This window comes from Agelaius phoeniceus (genome assembly GCF_051311805.1).
Source record: "Agelaius phoeniceus isolate bAgePho1 chromosome W unlocalized genomic scaffold, bAgePho1.hap1 SUPER_W_unloc_1, whole genome shotgun sequence".
Classification (NCBI taxonomy): domain Eukaryota; kingdom Metazoa; phylum Chordata; class Aves; order Passeriformes; family Icteridae; genus Agelaius; species Agelaius phoeniceus.
In genome coordinates this window covers 5,521,242-5,536,451 of record NW_027509866.1, presented here as the reverse complement: position 1 = coordinate 5,536,451, position 15,210 = coordinate 5,521,242, and the positions used below count along the sequence as shown (strand labels likewise).

Sequence of the window (15,210 nt, the reverse complement as noted above, 5' to 3'; positions counted from 1 at the left end):
TGTGTCCTGCTTGGCCCAGCCCAGGCAGGGCTTTCCCAGCCACATTCCACACTCCATTGCCCAGCTGGAGCCGCTGGTGCCTCTGAGTTGTGCTGCCCCAGCCCCAGGGACGCTCTCCTTGTCTGCCCATTCCCCCACGGTCTCTGGGCAGGGATGGCCTCACTGGGGGCTGCTGACATCCTCAGCAACTTGGAGGCTGCTGCTGAATTTCACTGCTCCAGAGGCTTGTTCAGCCTTCAGCTCTTCAGTGCAGGAATTCAGTGTCCCAGGGCTCATGAACATTCAGAACATCGTAACAAGCCAAGCCTCTGGGAATCATTTGATTTTAATTTTCAAATCCTTTGTGGTTAAGTAGATCTCAGTAGTGTATTGAAACTGAATACATGATATTTAAAAAGACAGCGAGAAAACATTTTGTAGGTCCTGTTTAGGTTTCTTTTCCTGTTAATTCATTGACATGTGCAATCTCCAATTGACACTGAATCCAGGTACCTCCTCATGCAGTTTGAATGGATATGAAAATCAAGACCCTTCATGGCTGACAATCAATCAGACTCTGTCCCTACCCCCACCCCACCATTTCCCCCATCCAAGCCCTGGCACTCAGAGCAGCCTTGTGCAAATCTGAGCTCCCTCCAGCCCAGGCTGCTCCTGCAGCTTTCAGCTCCTTGGCTCCAATTCCCACCTGCTTTCCTTGGAGAAGGCGCTGCCCGAGACACAGAGGGATGTTCATTTCTTGTCAGCCAACAAAGCCAAGGGAAGGCACAGCTCCATCCAATGCAAAAGTCATTCCCCTGCTGGATATTAAATCCACTTTCCACAGCAGACAGTCTCAGAGCAATGGAAAACACCTTCTGTGCCCAGCACAGATCCCAAGGTCCCCCCAAACCCTCCCTGCCCCGATTCTGCCCAGATTTGCTCTTTGCACACATGAGTCACAGGCTGAAGTCAGGAGCTCCCTCCACGCCCAGAGGGAGGAAAAGAAAGAAAGAGCATGAAGAGCTCTGCTCTGCAGAGCCAAGGTCCAAGTGCAGCCCCAGCAGTGAGAACCACAACTCATCAGGTTTGTGTCCTTTGGGCTCAGGGCCTGGTGACACTCAGAGGCACAGAAAGGTTTCTTGCCAACAAACACAAGTTGAACATTTGAACAGTGTAATAACCATCACAGCTCTTCCCTCAGCTCTCTGGGATGTCCCAGCAGCATCTGACATGTCCCCCATCTCCAAGGGATTTCTGTACTGGAACAGTTTTAGATAAAGACATAAGAAAAGGTAATTCTATGATAGATGTAAAGACATTTAGGATGTTGACTGCTGTGATATTTATTTGAATATTGTAAAAATTGGGAAAGTCCTTGAAGCTCAAAGCTGGAACCCAGTCAGTTGAGAGGCACTTGAATGACCAGAGAGCAACTGGAGGAAGAAATCTGGAAGCAATGGGAAGGACAAAGATCCAGTATGTCTAGTGAAGAGATATACAGAGAGACGGCCATTTAAACAGGAGAACTGGTAACACCTGAAGGAAAAGGGAGATGATATAATACACAGATTATTAGAGACTCAAGCAGAGGGGAAGATCAGTATTTCTTCTCCTGCCATCAGTACACTTCCAGGAAATTGCTGTTCCTGGTGGGAAAATTTTGCCATGTCTTAAGAGTACTCAAACGACCCAGATTATGAAAATGTGCTTGCATATTATGAATTTTACAAGTATTAAAACCTGTGCCCCTTTCCAGGCAGACATCAGTTGTGTGGCCATGGACAGGCAGTGCCACTTGCGCCCTGAGGTGCCCAGCTGGGATTGGATCTCTCCAAGAGCACCTGAGGGACAGCAGAGCACCTTGCAAGCTGCAGGTCCCTGAGAGCCCCACAAGGCTCCTGTCCCATCAACATCTGCTCTGCTCCAGTCTGAAACAGGGCCCAGCATGGTGCAGGGATCATCAGAGAGCTGAGGTGTGTGCTGGAATTCAATGGCCTCCCCATCCCGCAGCAGCCCTGCATTTCCCTGCTGCAGCCTTGGTCTCCAGCCCAGCCATGGAGGCTCTTTGGGCTCTGGAGTGTTGCTGCAGCCCCCAAGGGCAGCTGAGCTCTGCCTTTGCCACAGTCAGGCCTGGCCAGCGCAGGCCATGCTCAGCAATTGCTTGTGTGTGGCCTTGCTGTCAGCCCCGGCAGCGGCTGCGTGGCCCCTTTGAGGCCCTGTGCTGGCCCAGCCATGGTGGCCCAGCCCCTGTGCAGGCCCAGCCCAGGCCAGGAGCATTGTGGCTGGGAACGGCCCCTGTGCCGTGGTGCCCACAGCAGCCTTGGGGCTCTGTGCCCCATGGCCTCCCTGCTGGGCAGCCTCTGCCAGCTCCTGCAGAGCCCGTGGCACCTGTGGGGCTGCACAGACAGCCCTGCCCCGGGCTCTGCCGGCCTCTGGGCCAGCAGAGAGGCAGCCAGGGCTGGCCATGGCTGGGAACAGGCCCTGAGCCCTGCAGGAGGATGGAGCTGGGCCACAGCCAAACTCAGCCCAGGCCAAAGCTGGGCTCAGCAGCCAGGGCTGCCAACGCATGGGCACAGAGGCTGGTGCTGACAAATGTCCTGGGCCCCCTCCCTGCTCTGGCCATGCCACCAAGGGCACAGAGCAGCCTCCTCTCTGGGCCACTTGCCTGTTTGCAATGCCTTGCACAGGCGCTGGCCCTGCCCCACAAGGCCTGGCCTGAGTCCTGTCCCTGCACGCTCAGCCAGGCTGAGATGGACACTGATGGTTTCTGGGCCAGGCTCTCGGAGCCCAGCCCAGCTCCCTGCAAGCTCTGCCAGCTGCCCTGAGCTCTGGGCAGCACCAAGGGCCTCTCTGAGCCCAGCCCAGCCCAGCCGGCTCTGGCCCCACAGCTCTGCTCAGGCCAGGCTGCTCTGGCCACTGGCCCCACGGCCTCAGCCCCTGCCAAGGCCACAGCAGCAGCTGCAGCTGCCACAGGACTCAGCCCCAGCCATGGGGGAAGGTGCTTGGCCAAGGCCAAAGGAGGCTCCCTGGCTGCCCTGCTCCCCTCGGCCTGAGGTGCTGAGAGCTCTGCAGCCCCTGCTGCCATCCCATCTGCCCAGGGCAGCACAAGAGCCCCGGCCTTGGGGCCCTCAAGAGCTGCTCCTGCTCCAGGCCCAGGGCCCATGCCAAAGCTGGGGCAGCCACAAAGCTGTGCCCATTTCTGTTCCTTGCTGCTCTGGTGGGGATGGATCCTCAGCCACTTGGTGTTTGCTGATGCATTTTACTACTCCAGAGGCCTCTACTTTCTTGAGCTCTACAGTTCAGGAATTCAGTGAGGAAAGCTCATAAACATTTGAGCAAAAACTCCAGAACAACCAAAGCCACAGGGAATATTCTATGTTTTTATTTATTCTGTGAATAATTAACAGATTTCAGAGGTGTATTCTAAGTGAATACACTGTCTTGAAAACAATGCAGAGAGAAGTGTTTTGTCATGTTAAGTTTTCTTTTTCTATTTGTAGATTGGTATGAGTAATGTCCAATTGATATTGACCTCTAGCACCTCCTAATCCAGTCTGAACAGATATAAAAAAAAATCAAAACGCTTAATGGCTGACAATCAATAACACTTTGTCCCCACTCCTTCCCCACCATTTCCCTCATCCAACCCCTGGAATTCCAATGGATCAGGAATGGTGTGGCCAGGAGGGGCAGGGTAGGTATTCTTCCACTGTGTTTGGCATTGGTTCGGCAGCACCTCAAGTCCGGTTTCCAGTTTTGGGCCCCCCAATTTAGGAAGGACATGGAGGGGCTGGAGCATGTCCAGAATAGGGCAACAAGGCTGGGGAGGGGTCTGGAGCACAAGTCCTGTGAGGAGCAGCTAAGGGAGCTGGGGTTGTTTATCCTGGAGAAGAGGAGGCTCAGGGGAGACCTCATCACTCTCTACAGCTCCCTGACAGGAGGGTGCAGCCAGGTGGGGGTCAGGCTCTTTTCCCAGGGCACAGTGACAGGAAAAGAGGACACAACCTTTAGCTGTACCAGGGGACATTTAGGCTGGACTTTAGGAAATATTCTTCACACAAGGGGTGATTGGGCATTGGAATGGGCTGCCCAGGGAGTTGGGTGAGTCACCGTCTCTTGAGGTTTTTAAGGAAAGATTGGATGTGGCACTGAGTGCAATGGTTTGGGTGACAAGGTTGTGCTGGGTCCCAGGTTGGACCTGTTGCACTCTAAGGTCTTTTACAGCCTGGCTGATTCTCTGATGATTGTGACACTGCAGGGCCCTGGGGAAGCAAGGGGCCATTGTGACACTGCAGGGCCTGGTGGCACTAAGGGGACCATGGTGACACTGTGTATGACATGGCAGCACAGAGCCAAGGGGCCATTGTGACACTGCAGGGCCCCATGGAACCAAGGGGCCAGGGCTGCTCCTCAGGGACTCCTGCAATGAAGGAAACATATTTGACACCATGGTGGCCCTTGGGACCAAGAGGCCATTTTGACACTGTGGAACCAAGGACAGCATTGCTACACTGCCAGACCTCATGGAACCAAGGATCCACTGTGACACTGCAGGGCCCAAGGATCCAAGGGACTTTGTGACACCAAGGGGTCCCCTGGAACCAAAGGAACATTGTGACACTGGGAGGCCTCAGGGAATCATGGAGACCATTGGGACACTCGGGGGCCTCACGGAACCCTGGTGACCCCAAGTTTTCTGGGAGTGTGGATCTGCTGGAGGGTAAGAGGGCTCTGCACAGGGCCCTGGAAAGGCTGGATCCAGGGCCCAAATCCACCAAGGTGAGGTTTAACAAGTCCCAGTGCCGGGTCCTGCACTTTGGCCACAACAACCCCTGCAGCACTACAGGCTGGGGACAGAGTGGCTGGAGAGCAGCCAGGCAGAAAGGGACCTGCAGGGCCTGAGGGACAGCAGGCTGGACATGAGGCAGCAGTGTGCCCAGGTGGGCAAGAAGGCTGGGGGACGTTCCCATGGTGCCAAGTCAGGAACTGCAATGGGGAGTGGGGCCAGAGAGGAAAGGGCAAACAGCGATGGGCTGTTTGCAGGGCAGGGAACAGGGCCTGGCAAGAGGAAGAAATTTGTCCAAGGGAAGAGTAAAGAAAGTAAAGGTGGGACAAAGGATATGCTCAGGGCAGTTTGGGGGTGGCTGCCAGGCAGCCCTGGCTCTGAGCAACAGCGTCTGCAGTGGCACAGGAAACTCCCAGCTGATGGGAACAAACTTTCTGGCTGAGTGCAGAGGCCAGGACAAAGCTGAGTGGTTTCCCTGGTGTCCCCCAGGCCTTGCTGGCCCCAGGGGCTGATGGCATTTGTGCTCCCTCAGGTTCATGTCCCCACAGCAACAGCATGGGGGTGCTGGCCCTGCTGTGTGCAATGCAAACAGGGGCTGCTGAGGCAGTGCTGCCGTGTCTGTGCCTGCAAGGATGGGGCACCTGTGTGAGCTGGGGGAGAGGCCAGGGCTGCAGAGGGGGGATGTTGTTGGCAGCTGCATGAGGACGCTCTGGGACGCTGCCCTGGGCTGTGCAGCGCACTGGGCATGGATCAGCCCCTGCTCTGCTGCTCCTTCCCGTCTGCCCCAGGGCCTTTGCAGAGCCCCAGCCATGCTGTTTGCCCCCAGCCTGCCCACGGCCAGCCTGGGGCTGCTGACGGGGGTTTCTGTGCTGAGCATTGGCCTGGCCGTGTCCTTGAGAGAGCCTGGGCAAGGAGCCTGGAGCCCCCAGGGCCTGGCCTGAGGCGTCAGCGCTGCCCCAGCAGTGCCCACGGCCTGTCCCTGCTGCAGCCCCGGCACTGCCACCCCCAGGGCTGTGCCCGGCCCCGAGAGCACTCAGGCCCTGCAGCAACACCAGGGCCACCAGGGCAGCGGGGCAGGGCCACGGCAGCAGCACTGGCAACACCAAGTGCTGCTGCTGCTGCTGCTGCTGGGCACAGCTGCTGGGCCAGCACTGATCTGCCCCAGCTCTGCACACAGACATTGCTGCTGCAGCTCCAGAGAAGGCAACACAAGGGCATCTCTGCAGAAAACTCTGCTGGGAGATTCTTTAGTTCCTTTAAAGCCATTGAGAGTGCAGCCCCTCATTGACACAGTCTGTAGCCACAGGGAAGGTGGAAAGAAACAAAATGACAAATGGCACAAGGAATTACAATTATTTGTGGACTATATTATAAAAGTAAAACTAAGAAAAATTATCTCAGAAATGAAACCAACAAGAAGTATCAAACATTATTTTTTTCAAAGTGATTTGCAGAAATTGGCCAGCAGTTTAACGTTTTTGAAAGCATCCAGTCATCAGTCTCCACCCTGCAGCCTTGAGCTCCTGGTTCCTCAGGCTGTAGATGAGGGGGTTCAGAGCTGGAGGCACCACCGAGTACAGAACTGACACTGATAGATCCAGGGATGGAGAGGACATGGAGGGGGGCTTCAGGTAGGCAAACATTACAGTGCTGAGGAACAGGGAGAGCACAGCCAGGTGAGGGAGGCAGGTGGAAAAGGCTTTGTGCCGTCCCTGCTCAGAGGGGATCCTCAGCACAGCCCTGAAGATCTGCACATAGGAGGAAACAATGAACACAAAACAACCAAGTACCAAACAGGCACTAACAGCTATGAGCCCCAGTTCCCTGAGGTAGGATTTGGAGGAGGAGAGCTTGAGGATCTGTGGGATTTCACAGAAGAACTGGCCCAGGGCATTGCCATGGCACAGGGGCAGGGAAAATGTATTGGCCGTGTGCATGAGAGCATTGAGAAAGGCACTGGCCCAGGCAGCTGCTGCCATGTGGGCACAAGCTCTGCTGCCCAGGAGGGTCCCGTAGTGCAGGGGTTTGCAGATGGACACGTAGCGGTCGTAGCACATGATGGTCAGGAGGGAATACTCTGCTGAGATGAAGAAGAGAAAGAAAAAGAGCTGAGCAGCACATGCAGTGTAGGAGATGTTGCTGGTGTCCCAGAGGGAATTGTGCATGGCTTTGGGGACAGTGGTGCAGATGGAGCCCAGGTCGCTGAGGGCCAGGTTGAGCAGGAAGAAGAACATGGGCGTGTGCAGGTGGTGGCCGCAGGCTACGGCGCTGATGATGAGGCCGTTGCCCAGGAGGGCAGCCAGGGAGATGCCCAGCAAGAGCTCCTGCCCAGAAGTGCAGGAGCTGCAGCTGCCGCGTGTCTGCCAATGCCAGCAGCAGGAAGTGACTGATGGAGCTGCTGTTGGACATTTGCTGGGGCTGCACATGGGCACCTGTTCATGGAGAAAAGGAAAGTGAAGTGTTAGAGGAGATAGCTGCAAGCAAAATCAAAGCCATTTCCCATACACCATCCTCTGTAACTTACATGGACATGCTTTTGTGTTTAAGAGTTCTGAGGTTTTCTTTTTAATCTCCCGCCATGACTCTCCTCGTATTCTTGGATAGCAGAAACCCTCAGCAATTCCTCTGCCCTCTGGTAGAACAGAGTGAGTTCCCTGACATAAGATGATGAGTGGAGAGTGAGGGGAGATGCTCTGTCCCTTCATTCGGTTTGGAGTATCTCTGGGCTTTCACTTTTCTCAAATGGAGGATGTTCACACTCCCAGGTTTCTCTTACAAACCCCCAGGTACTGCTGAGAGCAGATGGATCCACCCCAGCCCAGCTCCACATTTGTAGCCAAGGATTCATATCACTCATTTCACCAACCCAGCAGCATTTTCAGTGTCACAACACCAATGCTTTTTCCCATCAATCTCATAACTCAGAGATGCTCTAGGACAGGTTTGCATCCTGGATTAAAGCTCCCAGCTTGGACTGAAATCTCAGGGAGACTCCCAAGTGTCCTTCTGATGGCATTGGATTGTGGGAGATGCAGCTCCTTCCCTGGCTGCACTGACAGCATTGCCCAGAGCCGGGCACTGGGGACAGCGTCACCCTGAGCCAGCTGTGCCCCTGCCAGAGCCCCCAGAGCCGGGCAGCTGCTCCCAGCCCTGTGCTCTGCAGAGGGAACTGGGCCCGGGGCTGCAGAGCTGCCCCACGGCTCTGCTGCAGCTCTGCCTGCACAGGAGGGGCTGCACGCCTTGGAGCCCCGGCCCTGAGGGCAGAGGCTTGGCTGGGGCACAGGAGGGAGGGGGCTTGTTCAGAGCGAGGGGCTGCACTGCAGGGGCTCCTGTGGGCATCTCTAAACTCTCCCTGCCACAGCATTGCTGGGCTTTGTTTTCTCTCATTGCCTGATCTTCTCTCTGCTTCCTGCAGATTTCCCTCCTACAGGTGTTTCCCTCTGCCTGATCTCTCCCTGCCAGCACCCATAGACCCCAAATCTCTGTGCACTCTCCTTGGCCCTACAGAACCCTGCCTGTTTGCAGGGCACTGGCTGGGGGCAGGTTCTGTTTGCAGCTTGGAGAAAGGACAGCTCAGACTGAGCCTGATGGCTCCAGCAAAGGTGATGCTTCTGCTGTCCATGGGCAGAGTGGCTGAAACGACATTAGGGATCTCCTGTGAACCTATTGATCACTAAAAGGAACAGTTCAGATGTCTTAGACACTTCCAAAATATCATAATTATAATTCATAATTAATCTTTAATAATAATCCCCCCACTCCCTGCCATTCTCCAATATTAGGAAACTGAATACAAAGTCTTTGGAAATGTCTTAATATTTAATGAAATCCTTGTCTTGGAAATTTTCTATGACTGATCAGCATCCTTCAGCATGTCAGAGCTTCAAGAGCATTTCACCTCCCCTGCACCAGAAATACCCAGAGTTGTACTCACAGGCTCTGCAGGCATTGGGATGTTCCAGCTTGAGGAGATGGCTCCAGGAGCTGCAGCTGCATTGTCCTGCAGCCAGAGGTTCCTGTGCCAAGGGCTGGCAGTGATTGTGCCCCAGGCACTTCTCAGCCCCTTGCCAGCCCTGACTGATTGAAGCTCTCTGTGCCTCTGGGCTGTGCCCGCGCTGGCTGCAGGCAGTGCCCCAGCCCTGCTGGGCTGGCACAAGAGCTGCTCATCCAGAGAAATGTGCTTTTGAAGCTCTTCTTGGTGAGCAGGAGCTGCCTCTGTGCCAGGAGCCCAGCCCAGCTCAGCAGCACAGACACAGCACAAGGACTTTAATCAGCCTCTGGGGCTTTGTGCTCAGGCCCTGAACATCAGTCCCTGAGAGGGAGATGAAGAAACCTCTCCGGAACTCCAAGGCAGAATCCAACTCCAAAGTTTCTTGGACTTTTAATGGGTCCCAGTGAGGGACACGACTGAGCAAGTGTCCCCAGGCCCCAGGCAGAGCAGAGAACTGCAGGCAGTGATGACAGGTGGGGACAAAGAGAAGCCAAGTCTTGGTGCCCTGGGGCACAGCAGGGTCTGTGCCAGCAAGGGCTGGGAGGAGACACCTTGTCCTGAGGCCCTGGGGCCTCCTGGCACAGCCCCAGCCAGGCTGGGCACTGTCAGCCCCTTGTGCTGCCCTCAGCATCCCCCCCTAGCCCACATCCCAGTGGCCTCAAGGATCTGCTGCAAGGAGTCCCTGGGGAGCCTTGCTCAGCAATGGCCCTGGGGGCTCCTTCATGCTCCCTGCAGGGACTGCAGGTTTTTCAAAGGACTTTGGGCTTGGCTTTTGCCTTGGAGGCTCTGAGAGGTTTGTGCAATCATGGCCTCCAATTATCTGCTGTAATTAGTCCCTGGAGAGGCTTTGTCAGGAACAACACTCAGTGGGGCTCATTAATACTTCAAGGTACTCCGGTTATTTGAAGGTACTTGGTGTTTCCCTTTTGATACAGACTCTGTGAGAGGTTTGTGCAATCATGGCTCCAATTATCTGCTTTAATGAGTCCCTGGAGAGCTTTGTACTGACACTCAGTGGGGCTCAGTAATGCTTTGAGCTTCACAAATTTTTTAAGGTAGTTTGGAATTGTCTTTTCCACATTGAGACTCTGAGAGGTTTTTGGTCAATCCTGGCCTCCAGTTCTCTCTTCCATGGAGTCCATGAGCAGCCTGTGTTGGGGATGGACCTCACTGAGACCCATTCATGCTTTGAGACACTTTGGGGTTTTCTTCTGACTTTGACTCCTGGAAAGGTTTGTGCAATCTCCTCTCAGGCCCTGAGGTTCCAGGGCTCAGCTCCAAATGCACCACAGTGCTCATCAGGATGCAGCAAGTCCTGACAAACTATGGCTCTGCCTTGATTTCCCTCTGCTCTTATGCAGTTTATCAGGAACCTATCTGGAGTGATTTTGGTTTGCTAATTTGAGATTTCTCAGCCAATGCATCTATTAGTGCAGTGGGATCAATGTTGGCTAATTACCATTGCCCTCACTGGAATATATTTACTCATTTCCTGCTGTGAGATAGGATTAGGAGAAGGGCAAAGTAGGCTCAAAATTTTAAAAGGGTATATAGAAAAGTTTATTACCAGTAAATAGGAGAAAGATTAATAAGAATCTGAACACTTCTCCTCTCCCTACAACCTTTTCTTTCTTACTGACAATGCAAGGAGACAAAACCTGAAAGTTTCAGTCACTTTACACCATCTAGAACAGTCTTTCTTCAGTTCACTTAGGGAGAGGAGTCTCTCTTTCATGCTATGGAGACTTCTCCATAAGGAAAAAGTTCATTCGTGGCTCTCAATTCCCACAAATAGCAGCTGCTCAGAAAATCTGCAATTGTGAGGTCTCTCCCATTTTTCACAGCTTTTCCCACAGCTGTTTTTATGGGCCATGTCAGCTTATGGGGTATGAGTTTAAAGATGAGCTGTTCAGGAGCAAAGATTCTCTTCATCTATTTCTGAAATCATCTTCATCTCTGAGAACAGAGATCTTCTTCTTCTCTCCCTGAGGGCACAGGATCTCACCACTCTTCTCTCTTTCTCTGTTTAAACTTCTCATGGGATCACAGCTACTTCAACATTTGCCTACTTTAGCATGGAGGTTTTTGCTGAACAGGTCATCTCCCCATATTTTCAATTCGTTATAGGGAAAAAGAGAGTCTGACATATTAATTACATCCTTCTCCATAGCTTTTCAAGAGGATTTCAGGCTGCAAGATCAAGGCATCTCCTCATCCCTCCCATCTGGGACTCAACTTCCCCTTCAGTGACCTTGGTGTCTTCATGTTGTTCCTCTGTGTGCCTGCACTTTGTCCTTTTCTCTCACTGGAGGGAGGATGGAAGCACTGAAAGAGTTCATATCTCACCCGGGGCCTGCAGATGGTTCCGTGCCCCCGGCCGGGCTCGGTGCTTGCGGCCGGAGCTGTTTTACGATGGAGGTTTCTGCAGCGGCTGCGCTGGGGCTGTGTCAGGATGGGCCGCGCTGGGGCAGGGCCAGGATCTCAGCAGCCAGGCCAGAGCACAGCAGCAGCACGGCCGGGGCCGATGGCTTCTCCTGCCCCTGCCCGGGGCTTGCGGCTGAACCCCAAGGGTGGCAGAATCTTGGCCGAGCCGGCCCGGCCCGGGGCTGCTCCTGGGGCCCGGCGGATCCTGGCTGGGCCCGGGCTGGCGGCGGGGCAGGGCTCAGCAGGGCCCAGATGTTCCCAACTGCAGCCATGGCCCGGCCCGGCCTCGGCCCCGCGGCCTCCCCTGCCCTGCCCGGCAGCCGATGGGGCCTGGCGGGGTCCCTGGGAAGGGGCCCGGCCCCACGGCAGGAGCCGCCCGGCCCGGCCTGGCTGAGACGGGGCCGGGTCAGCCTTGTTACCTCTGTGCCAGCCAGAAGGGAAAGAGACCCTCCCAGGCTTTCTCATCTTTAACATGTGTCTTCACAGAAGCGTGTACAGTTTCCTTAGCAGTTTAACAGATTGTCAATTCTCAAAGTTAATTACTGATTGGTTTTTTAGTCAGACACAGAGGAAACTGCTAGCAGCTTCTCTTGGAACATCACTTCCATGATGCCAAACCACCACAACAGCACAGAGCACAGAGTTCCTTTGTCCATATGTAGTAGTCATGTGCCCAAGTCCTCAAAAACTCTTCTTGGGAGATGTCTGGGCACTTTCCAAGGTTTTTTCAACTGAAAGCATTCAGCTCAGGGTATAAGAAAATCACCAGAAGACATGGCCAGACTGACCTGTCTGTCCTTGGGAGCAATCTTTGGATATATGGAATTTGGGAGGCCAAATTCTAATTTTGGCCATGGACCATGGACATGAAGGTTGGTTCTTTTCTGTAGGAAGGAAGGAACAGAGCCCCAGTGTTTGCCAGGCAGAAGAGAGTGACCACCAGAGGACAAGGCCAGCCAGAAGTGGCAGGTTTTTTTCTGAGAGAGACCCTTGCATATAGGAAAATTTTTAGAGAGAATACCAATTTTGGCAATGGACATTTAAAAAGAGGGACAGTTCTTTTCTATAGCAAGGAAAGCACGGAGCCCCAGTGTTCCAGGAGCTGATGAGAGGCAGCCCTTGACATCCCCACATCAGCCAGACCTGTCAGGGGCCCTGGGAGGCCAAGCCAGCCAGACCTATTCCATGTTCCCTCACTTCCATGGGGCCCCACATTGTCCCAATGGTCCCTTGCTTCCCTGAGGCCCTGAGGTGTCATAATGCCCCCTTGGTGACACCAGGCCCTGAAGGGTCCCGATGGTCTCCATGGTTCCATCAGGCCCCACAGAGCCATAAGGGTCTCTGGGTTCCATGAAGCCCCGCTGGGTCACCATGGCCCCTTGGTTCCATGGGCTCCAGTGGTGCCACAATGATCCCCTTGGTTCCATGGGGTCCCCACAGTGTCCCAGTGATCTCCATGGGAAGGAAAGAACCCAGCCCCAGTGTTGCAGGGGCAGCCACCAGAGGCCAAGGCCAGCCAGGCTTGATGGTACTGGCAGATTGTGCCTGGGAGCAATCCTTGGATATACAGAATTTTGGAGGTGGAATCCCAATTTCAGACATGGACACCTAGAGGATAAGGATGGTTGTTTTCCATTGGAAACAAAGCACGGAACACTGATTCAAGAGTGACATATGGGGATCTATGGGGAGCACTGGGGATCGTTTCTGCACCTCGTGACCCAACAGGAGCTTCTCTAATAAACTTTGCCTGAAGCTCCCACTGTGCCCATGACAGGAACCCATAGTGTCTGGGACATCCTGGCTCTTTGGCATCCTGGGAACTCCTGGGATGTCACTGTGGAATGGCTGTGACTCCCTCTGACCACAGGGCTCTTTACTATCCCAGAAACGCCTGGGAGGTCTCCATGGAGCCCCTGTCTCTGCCTGTGACATTCCAGCTCTGGAACAGCCTGGAGATTCATGGAACCCTTCTGAGGGCCTGTGACAAATCTGATCCTTAGCAGGCAACCATCACCAGTCCACTGTTGCTATGGGCAGTTTCCATGGACACCATCCCCAGCCCCCTGTTGCTATGCTCAGTCCCTTGGCAGCTCCATGGAGACCCCATGCCAGAGGTGGTTGCCATGGCCACCAGGGCTGGCACCAGCTGGGATGCTCGGTTTCCACGGGCCGGGCTTCAGGAATGGGATTCCCCAATTTCCTGCTCCTGCTAAAACCGCGCTGCCCTCGCTGCCCTCCCGCCTCCCATGGAAAGCACAAAAGGCAAAGATCCCGGGCTGGGATAAGAACAATTTATTGGGAACAGCAACGAGATAAAGAACAAACAGGAACAGAAACAATATTGATAACAGAAGGGATAAATAAAACTGTTTACAGAGAAAACTACAACATCAACAACTAGTTCTTCCTGGCAATGTATTTCCTCCTGTCTGGAAAGGACACCCTTTTCCTCAGGGAGAGAGAGTGAGAGAGAGTCCCTTTCCTGCCCCTGGCAATGACCTGAGGTGGGAGTGAATGTAATGACAGGGCCATGGCCAGACCCTCATGTTCTCCAACCCCACATCATGTCATTGGCAGGGGCAGGAAAAGGGACAGGTGTCTTCCCAGCATGGATCATGGGGAACATGGATCACCAGGGCTCTGACCAACGTGGTGTCTCCAATGGGGGATAAAGCTGGAGCGGTGCATGAAGCTGTTCCTGCCGTTGAGGCATGTGCAGGGCTTCTTTTACTGGTGCCTCCGTTGGTGTCTGCTCAAGTGAGAGCTGCTGGTGAAGCTCTTCCCACACTGGGGACACTTGTAGGGCCTCTCCCCAGTGTGGATGCGCCGGTGGGTGATGAGGGTGGAGTTGTGCTTGAAGCCCTTCCCACAGTCGGGGCAGAGGAAGGGCCTCTCATCCGTGTGAATGCGCTGGTGCTGGAGGAGCTGAGAGCTGGTGTGAAACCTCTTCCCACACTCGGGGCACTGGTAGGGCCTCTCCCCTGTGTGGATCATTTGGTGGATGATCATTTGGGTCTTCCTACTAAAGGTCATTCCACATTCCCCACAGTTGTATGGCCTTTCCCCAGTGTGGATCCTCTGGTGGCAGATCAAGAGAGACTTCTGCCTAAAGCTCTTCCCACATTCCCCACACTCATAGGGCCATTCCCTGGTGTGGGTCTTGTGGTGGGAGATCAGGTTAGAGTTCTGGCTGAAGCTCATCCCACATTCCCCACACTCGTAGGGCTTCTCCCCGGTGTGGATCCGCTGGTGCCTGATGAGGTGGGAGTTGCGCTTGAAGCCCATCCCACAGTCAGGGCAGCGGAAGGGCCTCTCATCCGTGTGGATCCGCTCATGCAGGAGGAGATCAGAGCTGGTGTAAAACCTCTTCTGACACTGGGGACACTCGTAGGGCCTCTCCCTCTCCCCAGCGTGGATGCGCTGGTGGGTGATGAGGGTGGAGTTGCGCTTGAAGCCCTTCCCACAGCTGGGGCAGCGGAAGGGCCTCTCATCAGTGTGAATCTGCTGGTGCTGGAGGAGACTGGAGCTGGTCTGAAACCTCTTCTGACACTCAGGACACTCGTAGGGCCTCTCCCCAGTGTGGATGCGTTGGTGGATGATGAGGGCAGAGCTGCAGCTGAAGCCCTTCCCACACTCCCCACACTCCTAGGGCCATTCCCCAGTGTGGATCATCTGGTGGCAGATCAGGGTGCTGCTCTGCCTGAAGCTCTTCCCACACTCCAAGCACTTGTGGGGCTTCTCCCCATTGTGAAGCTGCCCATGGACCACCAGCTCTGAGCTCTGGCTGAAGCTCTGTCCACCTTCCTGCCTCAGGGTGGGTCTTTCCTCCTCAGAGCACACTGGGCTGGGTTTGGAGCCCCTCCTCCTGTGGGATCTCTGGGGCTTTTCCTCCCCATTGGATTCCTGTGCCCTGGAGTCACTCAAAATGGCCTCATCCATGAGTTTCTGCTGTGGGGATTTCTCCTTTCTGGTCTCCATGCTCAGCTCCTTCCTGGGGAGAGGAAGGACAAGGAGAGGATGGGATTTG

The 15,210-nt window shown here is 54.5% G+C and overlaps 1 protein-coding gene across 1 annotated transcript in view; it reads right to left on the bottom strand.

Annotated features, from left to right (window-relative positions):
• Positions 1-15,210, bottom strand: part of LOC143692460 (uncharacterized) — a 157,779-nt gene that overhangs the window by 87,895 nt on the left and 54,674 nt on the right. Inside the window, 1 exon segment of the mRNA XM_077172694.1 lies at positions 13,921-14,983. Coding sequence (XP_077028809.1) covers positions 13,921-14,983 — 1,063 coding nt within the window.